The sequence below is a fragment of the Bufo bufo genome, chromosome 3 (assembly GCF_905171765.1).
Source record: "Bufo bufo chromosome 3, aBufBuf1.1, whole genome shotgun sequence".
Lineage (NCBI taxonomy): Eukaryota > Metazoa > Chordata > Amphibia > Anura > Bufonidae > Bufo > Bufo bufo.
This window is the reverse complement of record NC_053391.1, coordinates 375,373,447-375,390,625: the sequence shown is the minus strand read 5'-3', so window position 1 is coordinate 375,390,625 and position 17,179 is coordinate 375,373,447. Positions and strand designations below refer to the sequence as shown.

At 36.4% G+C, this 17,179-nt stretch overlaps 1 protein-coding gene across 4 annotated transcripts in view; it reads left to right on the top strand.

Moving 5' to 3' along the window:
- Positions 1–17,179, top strand: part of TBX4 (T-box transcription factor 4) — a 200,714-nt gene that overhangs the window by 13,511 nt on the left and 170,024 nt on the right. For all 4 annotated transcript variants that reach the window (XM_040424679.1, XM_040424680.1, XM_040424681.1 and 1 more), the window contains exons 2-3: positions 187–342; positions 16,031–16,125. In XM_040424679.1, coding sequence (XP_040280613.1) covers positions 190–342; positions 16,031–16,125 — 248 coding nt within the window. In that variant the 5' untranslated portion in view covers positions 187–189. The remainder of the gene's footprint in view (positions 1–186; positions 343–16,030; positions 16,126–17,179) is intronic.

The following is a 17,179-nucleotide window of genomic DNA, read 5'->3' as shown; positions in this document are numbered from 1 at the left end:
GTGCCTATAGCCCACTGACACTTTTTAGTTAACTATAACTGTTTTGTTCAAGTTCATATTAGCCTTTTCTATTTTAGGGTATAAACCTGTTGGGACTCTATTCAGTTTTAACCCTGTTTTACATCCCTGCTTTCATCTTGCAGTGTGTAAACTGTAGAATAACACAATTTTTCTCTATTTAAAAAGGAAATGCTCCAGGAGAAAAGTTTGCCTGAGGGTGAGGATGGCTTTACAGCAACCCAGACAGCTGGACATGTAGAGGCTGCAGCAGGATCACCAGCAATGGGAGTAGCAGGGCTGAGCAACTCACTGAGTAGCCCGCAGAGCCAAGATCCAGAGCAGGTAAATCTTATCTACTCTAATCTGGAATATAACTTGTTTTCTATTTGTGATGTAAAGACCAACCTAATAAAATAATTTTCCCCTTTGGGTAGAATGTGAAGCAAATGGAATGGGCCATTTGTTATATCTTTCTAAAAGAAAAATAAGGAAGGATATACAACAAAATGTTCCTTAAATTGTCATTTATAATGATATTGATAATGTATAGACCATCATGTGGTTTCTTAATTCCTGTTTGGATTATAGCAGGAGTTTTTACAATAGGGATTACAAACATATACTAAATAATAATGCAATACTGTAATATTATAAAGACATTATTAATAATCATTATTATTATGATAAGGCTTATGCTATGGAATTACTGTATAGCACACTTTGCTCCATCATTTTGATTCTGTGACTACTTCTGCTTACCCTGCAGACAATGCTTCTGCATTTTGAAGTGGTGTTTCCACATAGGTTATGCCTTTTTTTTTAATCATTATTGACAAACGAAACCATGACTATTTACACTTTCACAATTACTTGAAAAGAGTTTCCATTTTAAATTTTTTAAAATATTCATCGGCTTGAGTTGATCTTTTTTACACTTGTATTTGCTGTATAGATTATTTAGGAATTAAACATTTCTGTCACTAGACACTAAAAAGATTGCAGTCACTAGATAATTTGGAATGTAGATTAAGATGATTGGTCACCACTTCCATCATTTTGACAAAAATCAGATGTGTATTCCAATCCTACTTTATAAACTGAGATGTAGTATGTGATTGACTGGACAGCCTGCACCATCTAGTGACAGATGACCTTCTTCTTTGCTTTTATTTGCAATGGAAGAGTTGTAAGCTTGTATTCTAGGAGTTGCCTTCCCTGTCTCTCTTTCCCTCACCTTGGTGTAAACCGCTTGTTTGCTCAGATAAGAGTAAATGCTAAGTTATAGAGTTAATTTTGCAAAAAACGCCCAAATGGCAGAACTGCGCGAACTCCATATGCAAGCTTAGTTTTGGAGGATCACATTGCTTTTAGTCAAAATTGGACCCAGGAGAAATATATACTTTGGGGAAGATACAGAGAAAGAACTTTAGGACAAAATAAAATAAAAATACCTGTAATTCTATTAATATCACACATTGGTATTGCATCTTCTAAGTTTAGCGCATGTGGCCAAACTTATGGTCTTCATTCTATGAGTAGATGTTGTCATCACCTGTCTTTTGACATGATAAATGTTCTGTTCTGTGTGTTTATGTTGTGTTTTTCACATTTGCTTACATCAATTTGTCTATTATTTTAATGATATGAAAGAAAATAAAGACTTTTTCTAAACAACAGTTGGTAGTTGATTATTTTAGGAATTAGAAATTAACAAAAAATGTAATGAACAAAAAACACAGACCGCGGGTTGCATCAGGCCCCTGTTCATGGAGGAGTGGGGCACTCATCTTATGCCGCCACCCCACCCTCACTTTTTTGAATTGCGCCATATCCTGGGCACTCTTTCCTTACTAGTGCAGCATGAACCTTAGCCACACCACAGGCTGGGTTAAATGATTTTTATAGCATATAGGTGCATTATCAGAATCCTTTATTGTGCACCGCTTAAAAGCATTTACTATCTGCTGTTTTTATGTTTCCTTTCCCCTGCTACTCCCAACTTATATCTCCTCTGATGAGCCTTTTATATGTGAAACATGCATGTAGGGATTAATTAAGATAGGGCGAACTAGGGCCAGTTTATTTAGGGAAAGGTTCCGGACGGGGTTGCCCTTATCAGGGTGGGTGCTCTGTGGTTAGGTTATCAGGGCCAGCGCAGCACCTCTATCATAGGGCAATTATAGGGTTATGTAGGCCCCGTCCATGTTTTGGATAAACAGTGGTAGGATAAACAGTCTTTTATCTTAAGTGCTGCCGTGCACTACCAATCCTACTACCCTATCAGATTCTTTCTATCCAGTGATTGCTATCGTGTGGATTTATCTAGATTGAAGCTTTTTGTTATTGTTTTCATTTTCGTCTATTTACCTTATTTATCAAGAGGGCTATATATTTTATATGATACGATTAAAAGTTAAGTTTTATATACATATTCAGTGAAGTTTGGATCACTTATTAGTTTATATGAATTAGAAATGAAAGCACAAATTTTGATGTGTTTGAATATAATGGAGGTAATTGTAATTTCTAACATTTAGAAACAACATAGGAAACTGAGCTAATATGACAAATTGACAGAAATTAACATTTTTCTAGCTGAATTCCAAAATGGAGGTGTGTGATATAAATAAAGAGCTGGAACCTATAATATTGAATGACATTGAGGTGTAATATGTAAGACCACATGTCACATAAAAAAAACATATACAATGAATATTTTTGGGAGAAATACTATTTTGAGTACTAAGAACTTGATCTTTATCCCCAACTTCTTCAGATTTTGGTGGGATTTTCTAACAAATTTATGTCTATGAGCCTAGCAAAATATCCACTGGAAAAGCAGCTCCAGAGTTGACTGACAGACACTTACCCCCCTGATCTATTAGAATGACATGTCCATTTGTCTGAGCCAAACATGCATATTATTTAAGATGCTGAGAGTGATGAGTAGGAAGATTCTACAATTAGATAATTTATTTTGATGGTACAGGCAATATTATTCTAACCAGGCAAAATAATGGTTAAAGATGAGTGACGTGGTTCTAAAATTTGGAAATTTGACTCAAATTTTTCAAATGGTACTGATTCTAATGAACTTGAATTGTGTGTGATGAGAGAAAGAGAGACTTTTCTTCGCAACTGGGACACTTTTGATTCAGGTCAAAATTATTCAGACCCGAAACTGCCCAGAATTGAATTTTAATAATTTCCCTTATCTCTAATGCTGGTCTGTTTTTCATAAATAAGATTTACATTGCGATGATGTTTTACTATCATGAAGATCAATGGGGTTGGACAAATTATGCATATGAGTGGATGTATGAGATGACAAAAAGGTTATTTATTTTCTGTAGAAAATGTGAGTTTGGGCGAACAACAATACCCAACGCAGCCAATAGTGGCCCTGTTCCTTAAAAAAAGCAGGCTCTTATTTCCATTTTTGGAATCTGTATTTGGGATCTCTATGCATCATATAAATTGTGAGTTCAATTTCAATACACTTGAATGAGGCCACACAAACTACTGTAGAAAAAGAATGTGATGGAATAAAAAAAAATTGTAGCATGCTCTATATGAGCACATTTATTGAACTATGTTCCCTTATTTCAGCAAATTTTGGGAAAACTCCGTTCATGAAACTGCATAAGTCACAAAAGGATGCACAATAGGGTTCCATGTTAAGGGAGTCTTATTCTTATGTTATTTTTGTGACATGTCAAATGAAAAATTGTGGTATACGAAATAGAGATGAGGGAATCAATTCTAAATTAATTGGAATTTATCAGAATTTTTTGAAAATTCCAAGTGGCAGCACGGTGATTCAATGGTTAGCACTGGTGCCTTGCAGCACTGGGGTCCTGGGTTTAAATCCGACTAAGTACAACATCTGTATGGAGTTTGCATACTCTCTCCATGTTTGCGTGAGTTTCCTCCTAGACTCCGAAGACATACTGATAGGGAACATACATTGTGAGCCCCATTGGGGACAGGTTGATGCTAATGTTTGTAAAGCACTGCGGAATATAGCAATGCTATATAAGTGAGTATAATAAAAAAAAAAAAGTGGAACCAAATACAAATTCTTGGTGATTCAATTTGTGCGCATTTTGTAGAGTAAGAGATAAATTTATTTTAAAAAATTCTTTAAGGCCTCCTGCACACGACCGTATGGCTTTTTCAGTGTTTTGCGGTACGTTTTTCACGGATCCATTTTTTGTTTCCGTTCCGTTTTTCCATATGGCATATACAGTATACAGTAATTACATAGAAAAAATTGGGCTGGGCATAAAATTTTCAATAGATGGTTCTGCAAAAACGGAACGGACACGGAAGACATACGGAGTATATTCCGTATGTGTTCCGTTTTTTTGCGGACCCATTGACTTGAATGGAGCCACGGAACGTGATTTGCGGGCAATAATAGGATATGTTCTATCTTTCATACGGAACGGAAAAATGGAAATTGCAGAAACAGAATGCATACAGAGTACATTCAGTTTTTCTTGCGGAACCATTGAAATGAATGGTTCCGTACACAGACTGTATACGGAATGCAAATAATGGCCCGTAAACGAAGAAAAAAAAACGGTTGTGTGCAGGAGGCCTAAAGGCGAGAAACAAGAGAGAAAAACTATGAGACCTGAAAGACCTAAAAATGCATTTTGGTAGAATTGATTTGAACCTAAATCATGTCACTACCTACTGTATATATATATATAAAAAAAATACTTAAAATCATGCAGTCTTCACACTGACCTAATAATATGCTGAGACATCCTGTTCTGTACAAGTAACTTTACATAGCCATCACATTATTATCAACGGATTACAATGAAAAAAAATCACCTCTGTATAGATAACACATTCTCCATCTTTCTCAATAGGTGATATCACAACTTTTCTTCTCCCTTCTGACCTCTGCACAGGTCACAGAGCATGCCTATGAAGTCCCCTCCTCTCCATGGTGTCTATGACCCATGTGACCACCCTGAAAGAACAGGAAGTCTTCACATATTTTAGTCCTGGTGGACAGTGCAAAAACTACATAAGTTTAGGATTTTTTGTAATATAGATAGGGGCAAGGAAATTTTAAGACATACACCAAAAACTCTAAAAAAATATGTTTAATTAAAACTGTATTTAATCGAAAGGTCATTTTCTTATGACACATTCCATTTAATATCCGGCGTTTCCTGTTCACTATGTAACTTATCCTTACTGACACTTCAGATACATTGATATATTACGAAGAAAACCATGAATAAAAGGAAAATGTGTCTGTTTATGTATCAGTGCAGTGTAAGTGTGCTGGGTAGGTCACATGTATATTTTTCCACTAAATACATCATCATTGGATGCCTATCAGTGCAATGAAATGCATTTAATTTGTAGGAAATGGATAGTTTCAAAACATTTCTTGCCTTTTGGAAAGTAGAAACGTAAGAGAAAATGGAAAAAAATGTTTAAATGCAGCCACCTGTGGCGATAATAGTGAATTATTTGTTTTATAACTGTATTTTTGGACAGATTCTGTGTAGAAGAGATTGAGAGAGATCTGTGGTTTTATAAGAAAATATATTTATAATACTCAACTTGGTCATAATGACCAGAATACGTTTCCATAGAATGCGTTTCCATAAAATGATGCTTTTATTCCAAATGGTTAGAACGAAAGATCTGTAAATACTTTTGTGGTACTTCAGAGTTAAGTGGAGGTCAATATTATATGGATCATGAGCTGTTTTTCAGGCATTTCTTCATTGATTTTGTATTTCATAAAAAAAATTATATTGAATGGATAATGTATTGATATGAAGACAAGGACAACCCTATCTGACTTGGTTAAAGCTCTGTTAAAACTATTTTCTTGGGTTTATTTCCTGTTTGGAATAGTTCCTATGGGGTAAATTTAATCCATAGGCCATCAGATTATGCAGAGTATATTTTTATGAAATAGAAGATTGCTTTAAGCATGTGGAGCAAAATCCACCCAGTATACTTGTCACATCACGAGTTCAGGGGTAGATTGTGACATTTCCCTATTTATGTAGGAAATTCTCATCTGCCCTCATTCACTAAAGATCTAAAATTAAGAAACTGTTCACTAGTGATGAGCGGCAAAGGCTATATTCGAATTTGCGATTTTTTTACGAATATTTGGGCGAATATTCGTCATATATTCGTAAATTCGAGATTATTTTCTTGATTGCGAAAAATCGACAATGTAAAATTCGTGTAATGTGGGCGAAATACAGGCGTGGGTCACTTTTGCTACATTTTCCAAGCTGCTAGAAGCTTCCTGAGACTCGAGAAAATGGTTGGCATGGCAGAACATTAAAAATGGCTTTATATGCAGTTAGAGTGTTCCAATATATTTGCGATTGCGCTAATCGGCACTAATGATGCAAATATTTTGGCGCAATACATGAAACTTCACATTTTAGCAGGTTTGCATGTATGTATGGACAGCAGAACCTATCACACTACCTAACACCCTGCACTGCAACAGCTACACTATATCAGGATCTAACCTACGCTGACTATCTCCCACTAACTATCTGTATTATATATACACTCACCTAAAGAATTATTAGGAACACCTTACTAATACGGTGTTGGACCCCCTTTTGCCTTCAGAACTGCCTTAATTCTACGTGGCATTGATTCAACAAGGTGCTGATAGCATTCTTTAGAAATGTTGGCCCATATTGATAGGATAGCATCTTGCAGTTGATGGAGATTTGAGGGATGCACATCCAGGGCACGAAGCTCTCGTTCCACCACATCCCAAAGATGCTCTATTGGGTTGAGATCTGGTGACTGTGGGGGCCATTTTAGTACAGTGAACTCATTGTCATGTTCAAGAAACCAATTTGAAATGATTCGAGCTTTGTGACATGGTGCATTATTCTGCTGGAAGTAGCCATCAGAGGATGGATACATGTTCTCATTCTGTTTACGCCAAATTCGGACTCTACCATTTGAATGTCTCAACAGAAATCGAGACTCATCAGACCAGGCAACATTTTTCCAGTCTTCAACAGTCCAATTTTGGTGAGCTCGTGCAAATTGTAGCCTCTTTTTCCTATTTGTAGTGGAGATGAGTGGTACCCGGTGGGGTCTTCTGCTGTTGTAGCCCATCCGCCTCAAGGTTGTGCGTGTTGTGGCTTCACAAATGCTTTGCTGCATACCTCAGTTGTAACGAGTGGTTATTTCAATCAACGTTGCTCTTCTATCAGCTTGAAACAATCGGCCCATTCTCCTCTGACCTCTAGCATCCACAAGGCATTTTTGCCCACAGGACTGCCGCATACTGGATGTTTTTCCCTTTTCACACCATTCTTTGTAAACCCTAGAAATGGTTGTGTGTGAAAATCCCAGTAACTGAGCAGATTGTGAAATACTCAGACCGGCCAGTCTGGCACCAACAACCATGCCACGCTCAAAATTGCTTAAATCACCTTTCTTTCCCATTCTGACATTCAGTTTGGAGTTCAGGAGATTGTCTTGACCAGGACCACACCCCTAAATGCATTGAAGCAACTGCCATGTGATTGGTTGACTAGATAATTGCATTAATGAGAAATAGAACAGGTGTTCCTAATAATTCTTTAGGTGAGTGTATAAGCTAACTAATTATCTAATGTAGTGTGGAAAGCACAGAGCACAGCAATGACACTGTTGTCTCTCTCAGAACTTTAAAAAAAACTGTAGAAAATGGCTGCTGGGGAAGTTCTTATATAGTATGGGGTAGGCAGCTTTCCAATTGGTTGCTAGGTATGTTGCTAAGCTCAGACAAAGACATTGCAGCCTTCTCATTGGCCCACAACCAAGAAGAGAGGTTACTCGAAATTATGAATATATATCACTACAGTATATTCTAAATATTCACGAATTCTCAAAGTGCCGATATCCGAGATTAATATTCGCAATTCGAGTATTCGCGCCCAACACTACTGTTCATGTGTACTGTCCAAAGTTAGAAAAGTGGAAGATAATGTCAACATCCATATGGGGCATTGAGTCACTTGCTAATGCACATCTATTACATAAAATTTTCTCCACACATTTTTAAATGTTCTCTAGGTTCGTGCTGCATGGAGTGTTTGGCTATTTCTCCAGACTTTTTTCTGAATACTGATTGGTTTGATTTTGCATAAATTAAACTTAGAAAAATAGCACTCATCAATTCAAAGACTCCAGTTTCATAGGCTGCTTTGGCCTGCTCCAGCCCCTATTCATTGTAAGTGAGAAAAATGTCTACAACTTTTGGATTTCTGTAACTTCCATCTGAAACACAAATAACCAGCTGATTGTCCAGAACTGAAATATTACACTGAAAAAATGATGGAACATTCTTTGTGCTCCTTGAAAATAATCCTTTGAAACATTGACTTCTATAATCCACCACGGAGGCTAAAAATACCTATTGCACTCTAAATAGTGCTGTTGCTTAGAAAAATATCAAGCAAAAAGCCATAGCTGATTTTGATCTCTGGTCCTGATAATAGCTATTTTAATTATTATGCTGTAATATAGCTATATTTACTAGTTATTTGGCTCTAATTATTGTGGTAAATATAAGACCATTGATATGGACCTGTCATCTACATTCTGGTTGACACGTTAAAAGCTAAAAGATGCTTTATCCAGTCACTGCATGATGTCTTGTGTCAAATCATACTCAATCACACATGCTATTATTATGAATATTAGCAATGCAATTTTGTCATTTTTTTGTCTCTCTTTACGTTCAGGGCTTATGTATTTTATACATATTTGAAGAACAGGGGCAGACAGGCCATAGATCCTACAGGGAATTTTCACAGTGGGCCGATACCCCATAAGGCCACCCTAGCTTTTCTCACTGCCACTGGAGGACACGTACTTTTGGGGGAACTATAGGGATCATTACTAGAGCAAGTCCAGGCAGCATGGCTGGATTGGCGCTGTGGCCCACATCTCACCTCCTAAGCCCCCTGCTCCATATCCATATTAGAGACAATTGGAAGAAGAGGACTGACATGGCAGCTATTGATGGCCACCACAGAGGGACATCTTCTGGGGAGGTATTTTGTCCTGCACTGTGGTATTTGGTTCTGTGGCATGGAATTCCGTGCTGAACTATCATATTACTGACCCTACCAATTTGTATTGCCCCCATCTACTTGTGCTGACCCACCTTCTGTCAATTCGGCCCCACTTACAACATTGGGATCACTTTTAGGTTTTTACTAGGGCCACTTTAAGTTCCCAGTCTGCCCTGGTTGAAGAATGTCTTCCCATACATATAAACTGTAATCCTGTATAGTTTAAAATGTCTGCCCCTGACTCCCCATTGTAAAAAAAAAAGAAAAAAAAGAAAACATATATTGCCCTGTATACAGTTTTGGTGCATAGTTACAGTAACTATGCTTTTCAGTAAATTTAAAAATAAGCTTTCTCAATGTATGCAGGCCAAACATACAGTACTATGAAAATGTTTTAGGCAAATGTGTAAAAATGCTTCCAAGTAAGAATTCTTCCAAAAATAGAAACATTAATAGTTTTTTTTTTATCAGTTAACAAAGTGAATGAACAAGAGAAATCTAATAAAAACAGTATTTTGTGTGACCACCATTTGCTTTCAAAACCATGTCAACTCTTTTATATAATTTTGGAAGTAACTTGGCAGGAAGGTTGTTCCCAACATCTTAGAGAAATGACCACAAATCTTCTGTGGATATAGGCTTACTCAAATCCTTCTGTCACTTCATGTAATCCCAGACAGACTTGATGATGTTTAGATCAAAACTCTGTGGGGTCCATATAATAACTACCATGACTTCTTGTTCTTTTTTTATGCTGAAGATACTGTAGTTTTTAATGACATTGGCTGTATGTTTGGGGTCTTTGTCCTGCTGAACAATAAATTTGAAGCCTCCCTAATGGTATTCTTATTTTGTTTTATACCCAGATGTGATGCAAATAGCGTCTAATAGATAAATAATAAAAAATTTTTTAAATCTTCTGCTGTCCGGGAGCTAAAAATGAAATATACTCCAGCCAGGGGTTAGAGTAGATTTCTGATGCAATGTGCACCAGTTTTCTGGTGCATATGTTGGTAAGCGAGTCAGGCCATGGAGCTCCCATCTACAGTCCACCTCCTCCTACCGACACCTCGGACACTTTTTGGAAAAGTGGCTAGGGTGTTAGAAATAGCTATAAAAGTCACACATTTTGCAACAAAATGTTAAACTTTTCTTTTCCAAAAAACTGACGTTGATCGTTAGTATATGACCCCCTATGTGGTTGGCCAGTCCTACCAAAATTGGCGGTTTCAGACAATATCAATCTAAAAACTAAAATATTTCTAATATCCTTTTATCAGGATTGATCTTGGTTGTAATTTTTTTCAAAGCCATATTGGAGAATGGAAAGGTGTTCTTTAAACATGTCATTAGTAAATATTTTAATTGTATATGTAGACATATTGTAAGTCATTCAAATATTTTACTTTATTAAAAGATCAGTAGGCGTATTACTCCAAATTGTCGCACATGACCAAATATCAAAACCTTTCAAACGTGGCATTCAGTGACAAATATGCATTTTACATGCTTTTCATTAATCACTGAGATATAAAGTTATTCATTTTATTCCAAATAGTACTAATTTGCCAACATGTTGATCTCTCCAGTCATCAACAAGGTTGAAACTAAATTGTACAAATGTTTAAGAGCTAATGCATTTACACATGTAAGAAGGTGTTTCTAATGAGCTGCCTTTTTGTGCACTGTGAGATGAAATGGGTTTGACATCATTATTCCAAGTTATCAAAGGCAAGTTTTTTTCCCCTGGTGAGCCTTTTGAAACTATTTTTGGCAGATAGAGAGATATAAAATAATAAACGTAATACATTCCAGCTTTTATGTTGTTTTCTTAAGTTTTACATAGTAGATTTTACAAGTGTTATCAACAAGGCTGTCCTTTACTGGTCATTATGCCAAGCCAGCCATTGTGCTGCACATAGTCCGATTCTAGTGCTCTTTAGCTTCATGTGCAGTGCTAAGTCATAACAAGCGCTATAAAGAGCACTATTATTTTACTTTATTCATCTGTCTTTCTAAAGTAAATCAGCAGAATGATTTAGTAAACTGTTTCGTACTAGATGACTAGAACCATTGCACTACTATCTTGTCACTGTCTTCACTTACTAACCTTTGTATTCACATTAAAAATCTTTTCCTGCTACATAACCCAAAAACCAGTTACTAACTTGGCATGGCCTCACTGCAATATGTCATAAATACAGCATCCAAGATAATCTGTTTAATTAATGGTTATACAATCACATCTGCTCTCTTTCCATTATCACACTGTTTACCTGTCTCTTTTAAAAAAAAAATTAAAGTCCTTTTACTAGTCTATTAAGCTCACTACTACCAATGTCTACCAACCTATTTATTCCCCTTGTAGTGTAAATTACTTATGACTCTCAGCCCTCCTCAGTAGTGTTGGGCGCGAATATTCAAATAGAGAATATTAATCACGAATATCGGCACTTCCAGAATTTGTGAATATTTAGAATATAGTGATATATATTCGTAATTTCGAATATTCTAGATTTTTTTCCCATCAGTAACCTCCCTTCTTGCTTGTGGGCCAATGAGAAGGCTGCAATGTCTTTGTCTGAGCTTAGCAACATCCCTAGCAACCAATAGGAAAGTTGCCTACCCCTTACTATATAAGAACCTCCCCAGCAGCCCTTGTATGCAGTATTTTGCAGATCTGAGAGAGAAAGCAGTGTTATTGCTGTGCTCTCTGCTTTCCTGTGTCATTACATTAGATAGTTAGTTAGTTAGTTAGCTTATATATATAATACAGATAGTTAGTGGGAGATAGTGTAGGTTAGATAGTGATATAGTGTAGCTGATAGGTTCTGCTGTCCATACATACCTGCTACATACATAGCACTGTATGTATGTATGTATGTATCTATCTATGCTACATACATACAGACATAGTGCTGTGATGTCACAAGTTCACAACAATACTTAGTGCACCAATCACTAATAAGTAGTCAGACCTGTTAAAATGTGAAGTTGCACCAATTGCGCCAAAATATTCGCATCATTAGTGCCGATTTTGCAATCGCGAATATATTGGAGCACTCTATCTGCATATAAAGCTATTGTAATGTTCTGCCGTGCCAACCATTTTCTCCAGTCTCAGGAAACTTCTAGCAGCTTGAATAATTTAGCAAAAGTGACCCACGCCTGTATTTTGCACGCATTCCGCGAATATTACATTGCCGATTTTTTGCGATTAAGAAAATAATCTCTAATTTGCGAATATATAACGAATAGTCTACCAAATATTCGGGATATATCGCAAATTTGAATATTGCCCCTGCCGCTCATTACTACTCCTCAGTATATTCTCTCATTCTCATCTGTTAGAGATGAAAATGAGAGAATATAATGAGGGGGGTTCTGCATCTACCATACAGAGCTCTGCTTTCTACAGTTAAAGTGCATTTACTCTGCACCGATGAGCAGATGATTGTCAGGAAGGAAGCATTCCTTCCCAACAATTGCCTTCTCTTTTGTATACAGTAGGTGAAGAGCTGCATTTAAATGCAGTGATCACCTCCACAGTATGAGTATGAGCAATGGCTTCTGCTGTCGGTCGGGCTCAAACAGCTGCATTGTTTCTGGGCAGCAAAGTGCTGTTTAGACAGAACGATCTGCACCTCAGAATTGATGATTGTGGTGTCATTTCACCCATTGAACAAGCGTTTCACTCGTTTAACAAATGATCTGCAGCACCTTTAAGAGGGCAGATTATTGGGAACAAGAGTTCATAGAAATGTTCTTTCCTAATAATCTGCCCGAAATTGGGCAATCTAAATAAGGCAGACTTGCACCTAACATTCTTTACTACTTTTTCCTTAACCCCTTTAAGGTATAAGCTCTTACAGACAGGTTCCTCTCTCCCTTTGGCCTTATGCATGGCTCTGTACAACCTCTGAGTATACACCTATATAAGTGTATGGGCCCCTAACGTACCTCCATATGCCTCAGATTTTTTACGGACACGAGAGTTTTTATTTTGTGTTAGATTCTGTAATGTTCACTGTATTATAATGTATTCTGTCTTAGAAAGCATCATAGAGAGCACCATATAGTGGCACATGTGCCTATAGTTCCACAATACAGAGCCTCAGGAATTCCAACTGCCCCTATACAGACTCCTAGGTATATCTCATGTACCATGTACATGACGCTATTATTGCTTTGCTAAACATAAATGTAATGCAATCTTCTCTATCAGTTTTATTTTTAGGTAAACTGGGTGACAATCAATTTGAGAAAGGAGATGGCCCCAGATTTCACAGATTCTCCACCCCCATTTGCCATATACCACCCCATCTTCTAAAAAATAGATAGTAATGCCGTAATACTTAGCTAGCTTCTGTATAACCTATTTGGGCTAGATCTACACAGGACAATGTCCTAGTAAGAAATCCTAAAGAATGGGAAAGACTTATGCTTCTTTTTTTGGTATTCTATTTCATGTATTAATGACTCTTCATTAATTTCTTATATCTGCCTAATAAACAACTGAATGCAAAAAGTAAAACTTGGAAGCTACAATTATTGTGCTGTCTGATAATCATTACCACCCCCCTTTTCTCAGGGCTGCAATGATTTTTCTTTGCATGTTTGGATACTTTAGTTAAATTTGACTAACTGAAGGCCTAAGGTCAGGAGGCAATCACTGTTTAAGTGAGTTGCTTCCGGGAGGTTAAGGGTCACTAATATAATGTTCGTTTTATTACCCCAGCCAAACAAGGCCATTAATTGAATTTCACAGTCCCCCTATTTTCACACTTAAGTGGTAGAACAGCAATGCTTATCTTGTCCTTTCACTGGCCTGCTAGAATAGTGCGAGTATTAGATCCTTGATGAAGTGAAAAAGTGCAGTAAACAAATTATATATAGTATATACCAGAAAAGCCAGGCCCTACTACACAATCACCCATAGATTCTAGCATTACTATTACATCTGTTTTTTAAATCAGGGAGGCTTCTCTAGCATGGAAACAGCCTGCCGGAATTCACCATATGTGGCATAGCCAGATAATGCCACTTACTGCCGGATCCCCATTAACTATAATGGCAGTTTTTGGCTGGACTTTTTGTTAGGCCAAAAGCTGGTATTTATGCTGGAAAGCGGTTGGATCCCTGTCAGATCCCATTATAGTTAAAGGGGATCTGGTGGTTTGCTGCATTATCCAGCTTTGCCAGATATGGTGAACTCCGGCAGCCACTGCAGGAACAGCCTGCTGGATTTTAAAATGTTGATATTAATGTAGCCTTAGTATACTATACTTTTTGCTCCTGATCACTGCCCAAAATTCAACTGCAGTAGAGCTACTGTACATTTACATGCAGCAATCATCTCCTCTGTATGGAGATGAACGATCTCTACTGTGATTGCTTATCCCCATACAGATTTATAGTTTGTTAGCAGCAGGTCCCTGTTTATACAGGATAATGTGCTGCCAACGAACAACAATTTTAGGTGTGATCTCCTAATAAACAAGCCCTTGCTCATTCATTGCATTGATGGTGGCACATTTACATGGAGCAATTATCTGGAACGAGATTTCATAAGAACGTTTTCTCCTGATAATTGTCTCGATCTTTGGTCAGTGTTTAAGGGCACTAAGAGTACAATTATAGTTATCAGCTTGGATACCCTATTTTAATCTTTTCTCATTTAATGTTTCACATAACACAGTACAAAAAATATCTGAAGATTTGGTGGTGTGGTGGAATGACTGAAAACACATTTAAAAGCATAATTTAACACATGACAAAGATGACTTGTGCTTTTAAAAAATAAGCTATACATTTGCACATATTTAGATTTTCTAATGCATAATAATAAAAAAAAAAAGTTATGGCTCTTGAAGGTGGAAAAAAGGAAAAAAATAAATAAATGGCTGCATCCTTTGCACACTTTTGTCTGTATGTATTATTATACTGTACACATGTAATGATTCAGGTCAGTCAAGATTAAAGTAATACTACAATACAGGGAATCTGCCAAATCCAGAGGGAGATATTAGGGGCAATATTTCATGAATAACACTGTTCTTCCTGAGTCTGAATTGCTAATTTTCACATGTATAATCCCCCCATTCTCTTACTATGCACCTGCAAACCAGCATTGTAATACATTGCCAGGAGAGGAGTTCTGAGTGTGAACTGAGAAGTCCTCTGAATGTCTGCCATTGCATAGCAGGGAAACTGGTGAAGTATTCACCATTCACTTAGTACTGCTCCTAATATTGCTCCAGCGAGGTGAAAGATAATTATTTCCTCAGATTTTTTGACATTTTATCTTAAAGTAGAATTAACTCATATGTTAACATTTCATTTCATTTTGTCATTCCACAATGGCTGCCAAGCATATAATTTTATTGAGTGACTGGCTTTTACAATATGATATCCTCATTGAGTATATGGTTTAAATACATTTCACATTGGAGCATCTACAGTAAGAGGTCATTATTCACTTTTATTTGGGAAGCAAATTGTACATATCTACTGTTGCTTAGCTGATTCATTGTATTTTTAGATAAAGTCTTCTATAAGGCCTGGACAGCATGTTATAATTTATGCATCCTGGTAATTCCCACAAATTCTCCTCAGCATTTCTCATCACCATTTATGATTGAGACCCTGGAGGAGTGATCAGCATTTCAGCCTATCCTTAGAGTCTGAGACACAGACTTAGGTTAAATACACATTCCTGTCAATGTCATAGAGGTTACAACAATTTCCATTCACGGCGCACTAAAAGAAAGTGTCAAACTTGGCAGAGACAAAACAGTAGTAACTGTTGACTGATATTATGTGAGATGAGTAATACTTTGTTTTCTCATGTTCTTATCATCTATTTAATATCACATTGCAATTGTTAAAATGTTGCATTACTTTTAAAAAAAATGTATGACAAATTCTTTACATTTTAATAGACAATTGAAAATATTAAAGTGTATCTTCATGAAAAGGAGCTCTGGAAGAAGTTTCACGAAGCTGGCACTGAAATGATTATAACCAAAGCTGGCAGGTCTGTTGCATTCTAATTATTCAGCTTGTTGATTTGTACAGATAGTTTTTTTGCATGCTTACATTGTCATTGTGTTATTACTGTAACTGGGCTAGGTAAACCACATTTTGAAAGTTTTTATATGTATGTATATTTTACTTTTGATTCATTCATAGCTAGTGTCACAAGCTGGTTTAGAAAGTCTACATAAACACAAAAGTACATTAAATATAGTTTATATCTCCTTTTAAGTACAGTATTTATTTTTTGTGCAAGTAACCAGTGAGTTTACAAAATCCATTACAAATCCCTAGATCGTATTCCATACTTCATATTTCTTCAACTTGATTTATAGTTTTAGTGAAGGATGTACATCAAATTTTTAAATTTTTTATGTTTATATTGGTATAGGGCTCAAGTGTAAACAATTTATATTGGTTACACTTCAGCCTTAAAATTACAGTCTAAACATCCTTTTAGAAAAGGGTAGGTAATTGCCCAATATAGCATATATTGTGATGATCAACAGTGATGATTAGGAAGATCATTATTTTGTATCAGGCTTGTAAATCTTTCAAATGCTGTGTGGTGTATGTAAATTGTATGTTCTATACATTTGGAAAAATTCTATTGATGGCCATGAAATGTGATATGGTTACATTGCCAGAATTTTTATTCCTTTAATAAAAAATTGGTAAAATTTTGTACACGTTTGGTAAAGTCTTGGGTTACACTACTGTTATGGCTTCTGTTAATATTGAACCATGGCAGCTATGCCAGATCATTGATACAGGGATTTATTCTGATTGCCAGATTTAAAGTTAGGAAGGAATTGTTGTCCCTTAATATTCGGTATTAGACATCCTGCTTATAGGATTCTTATGCCTCTGGATCAACAGAGAAGGATTATAGATTGGATTAGATGGACGTGTGTCTTTTTTCCAACCTTGTCCACTATGTAACTATTTACACGTCTTTAGATAAATTTAGCCCTAAACTTGGAAGCTGGAAAATAACATTATTTAAATGTGTTTATTTAGTAATATTTAGCTATATTAGATGCTATGAAAAGGGG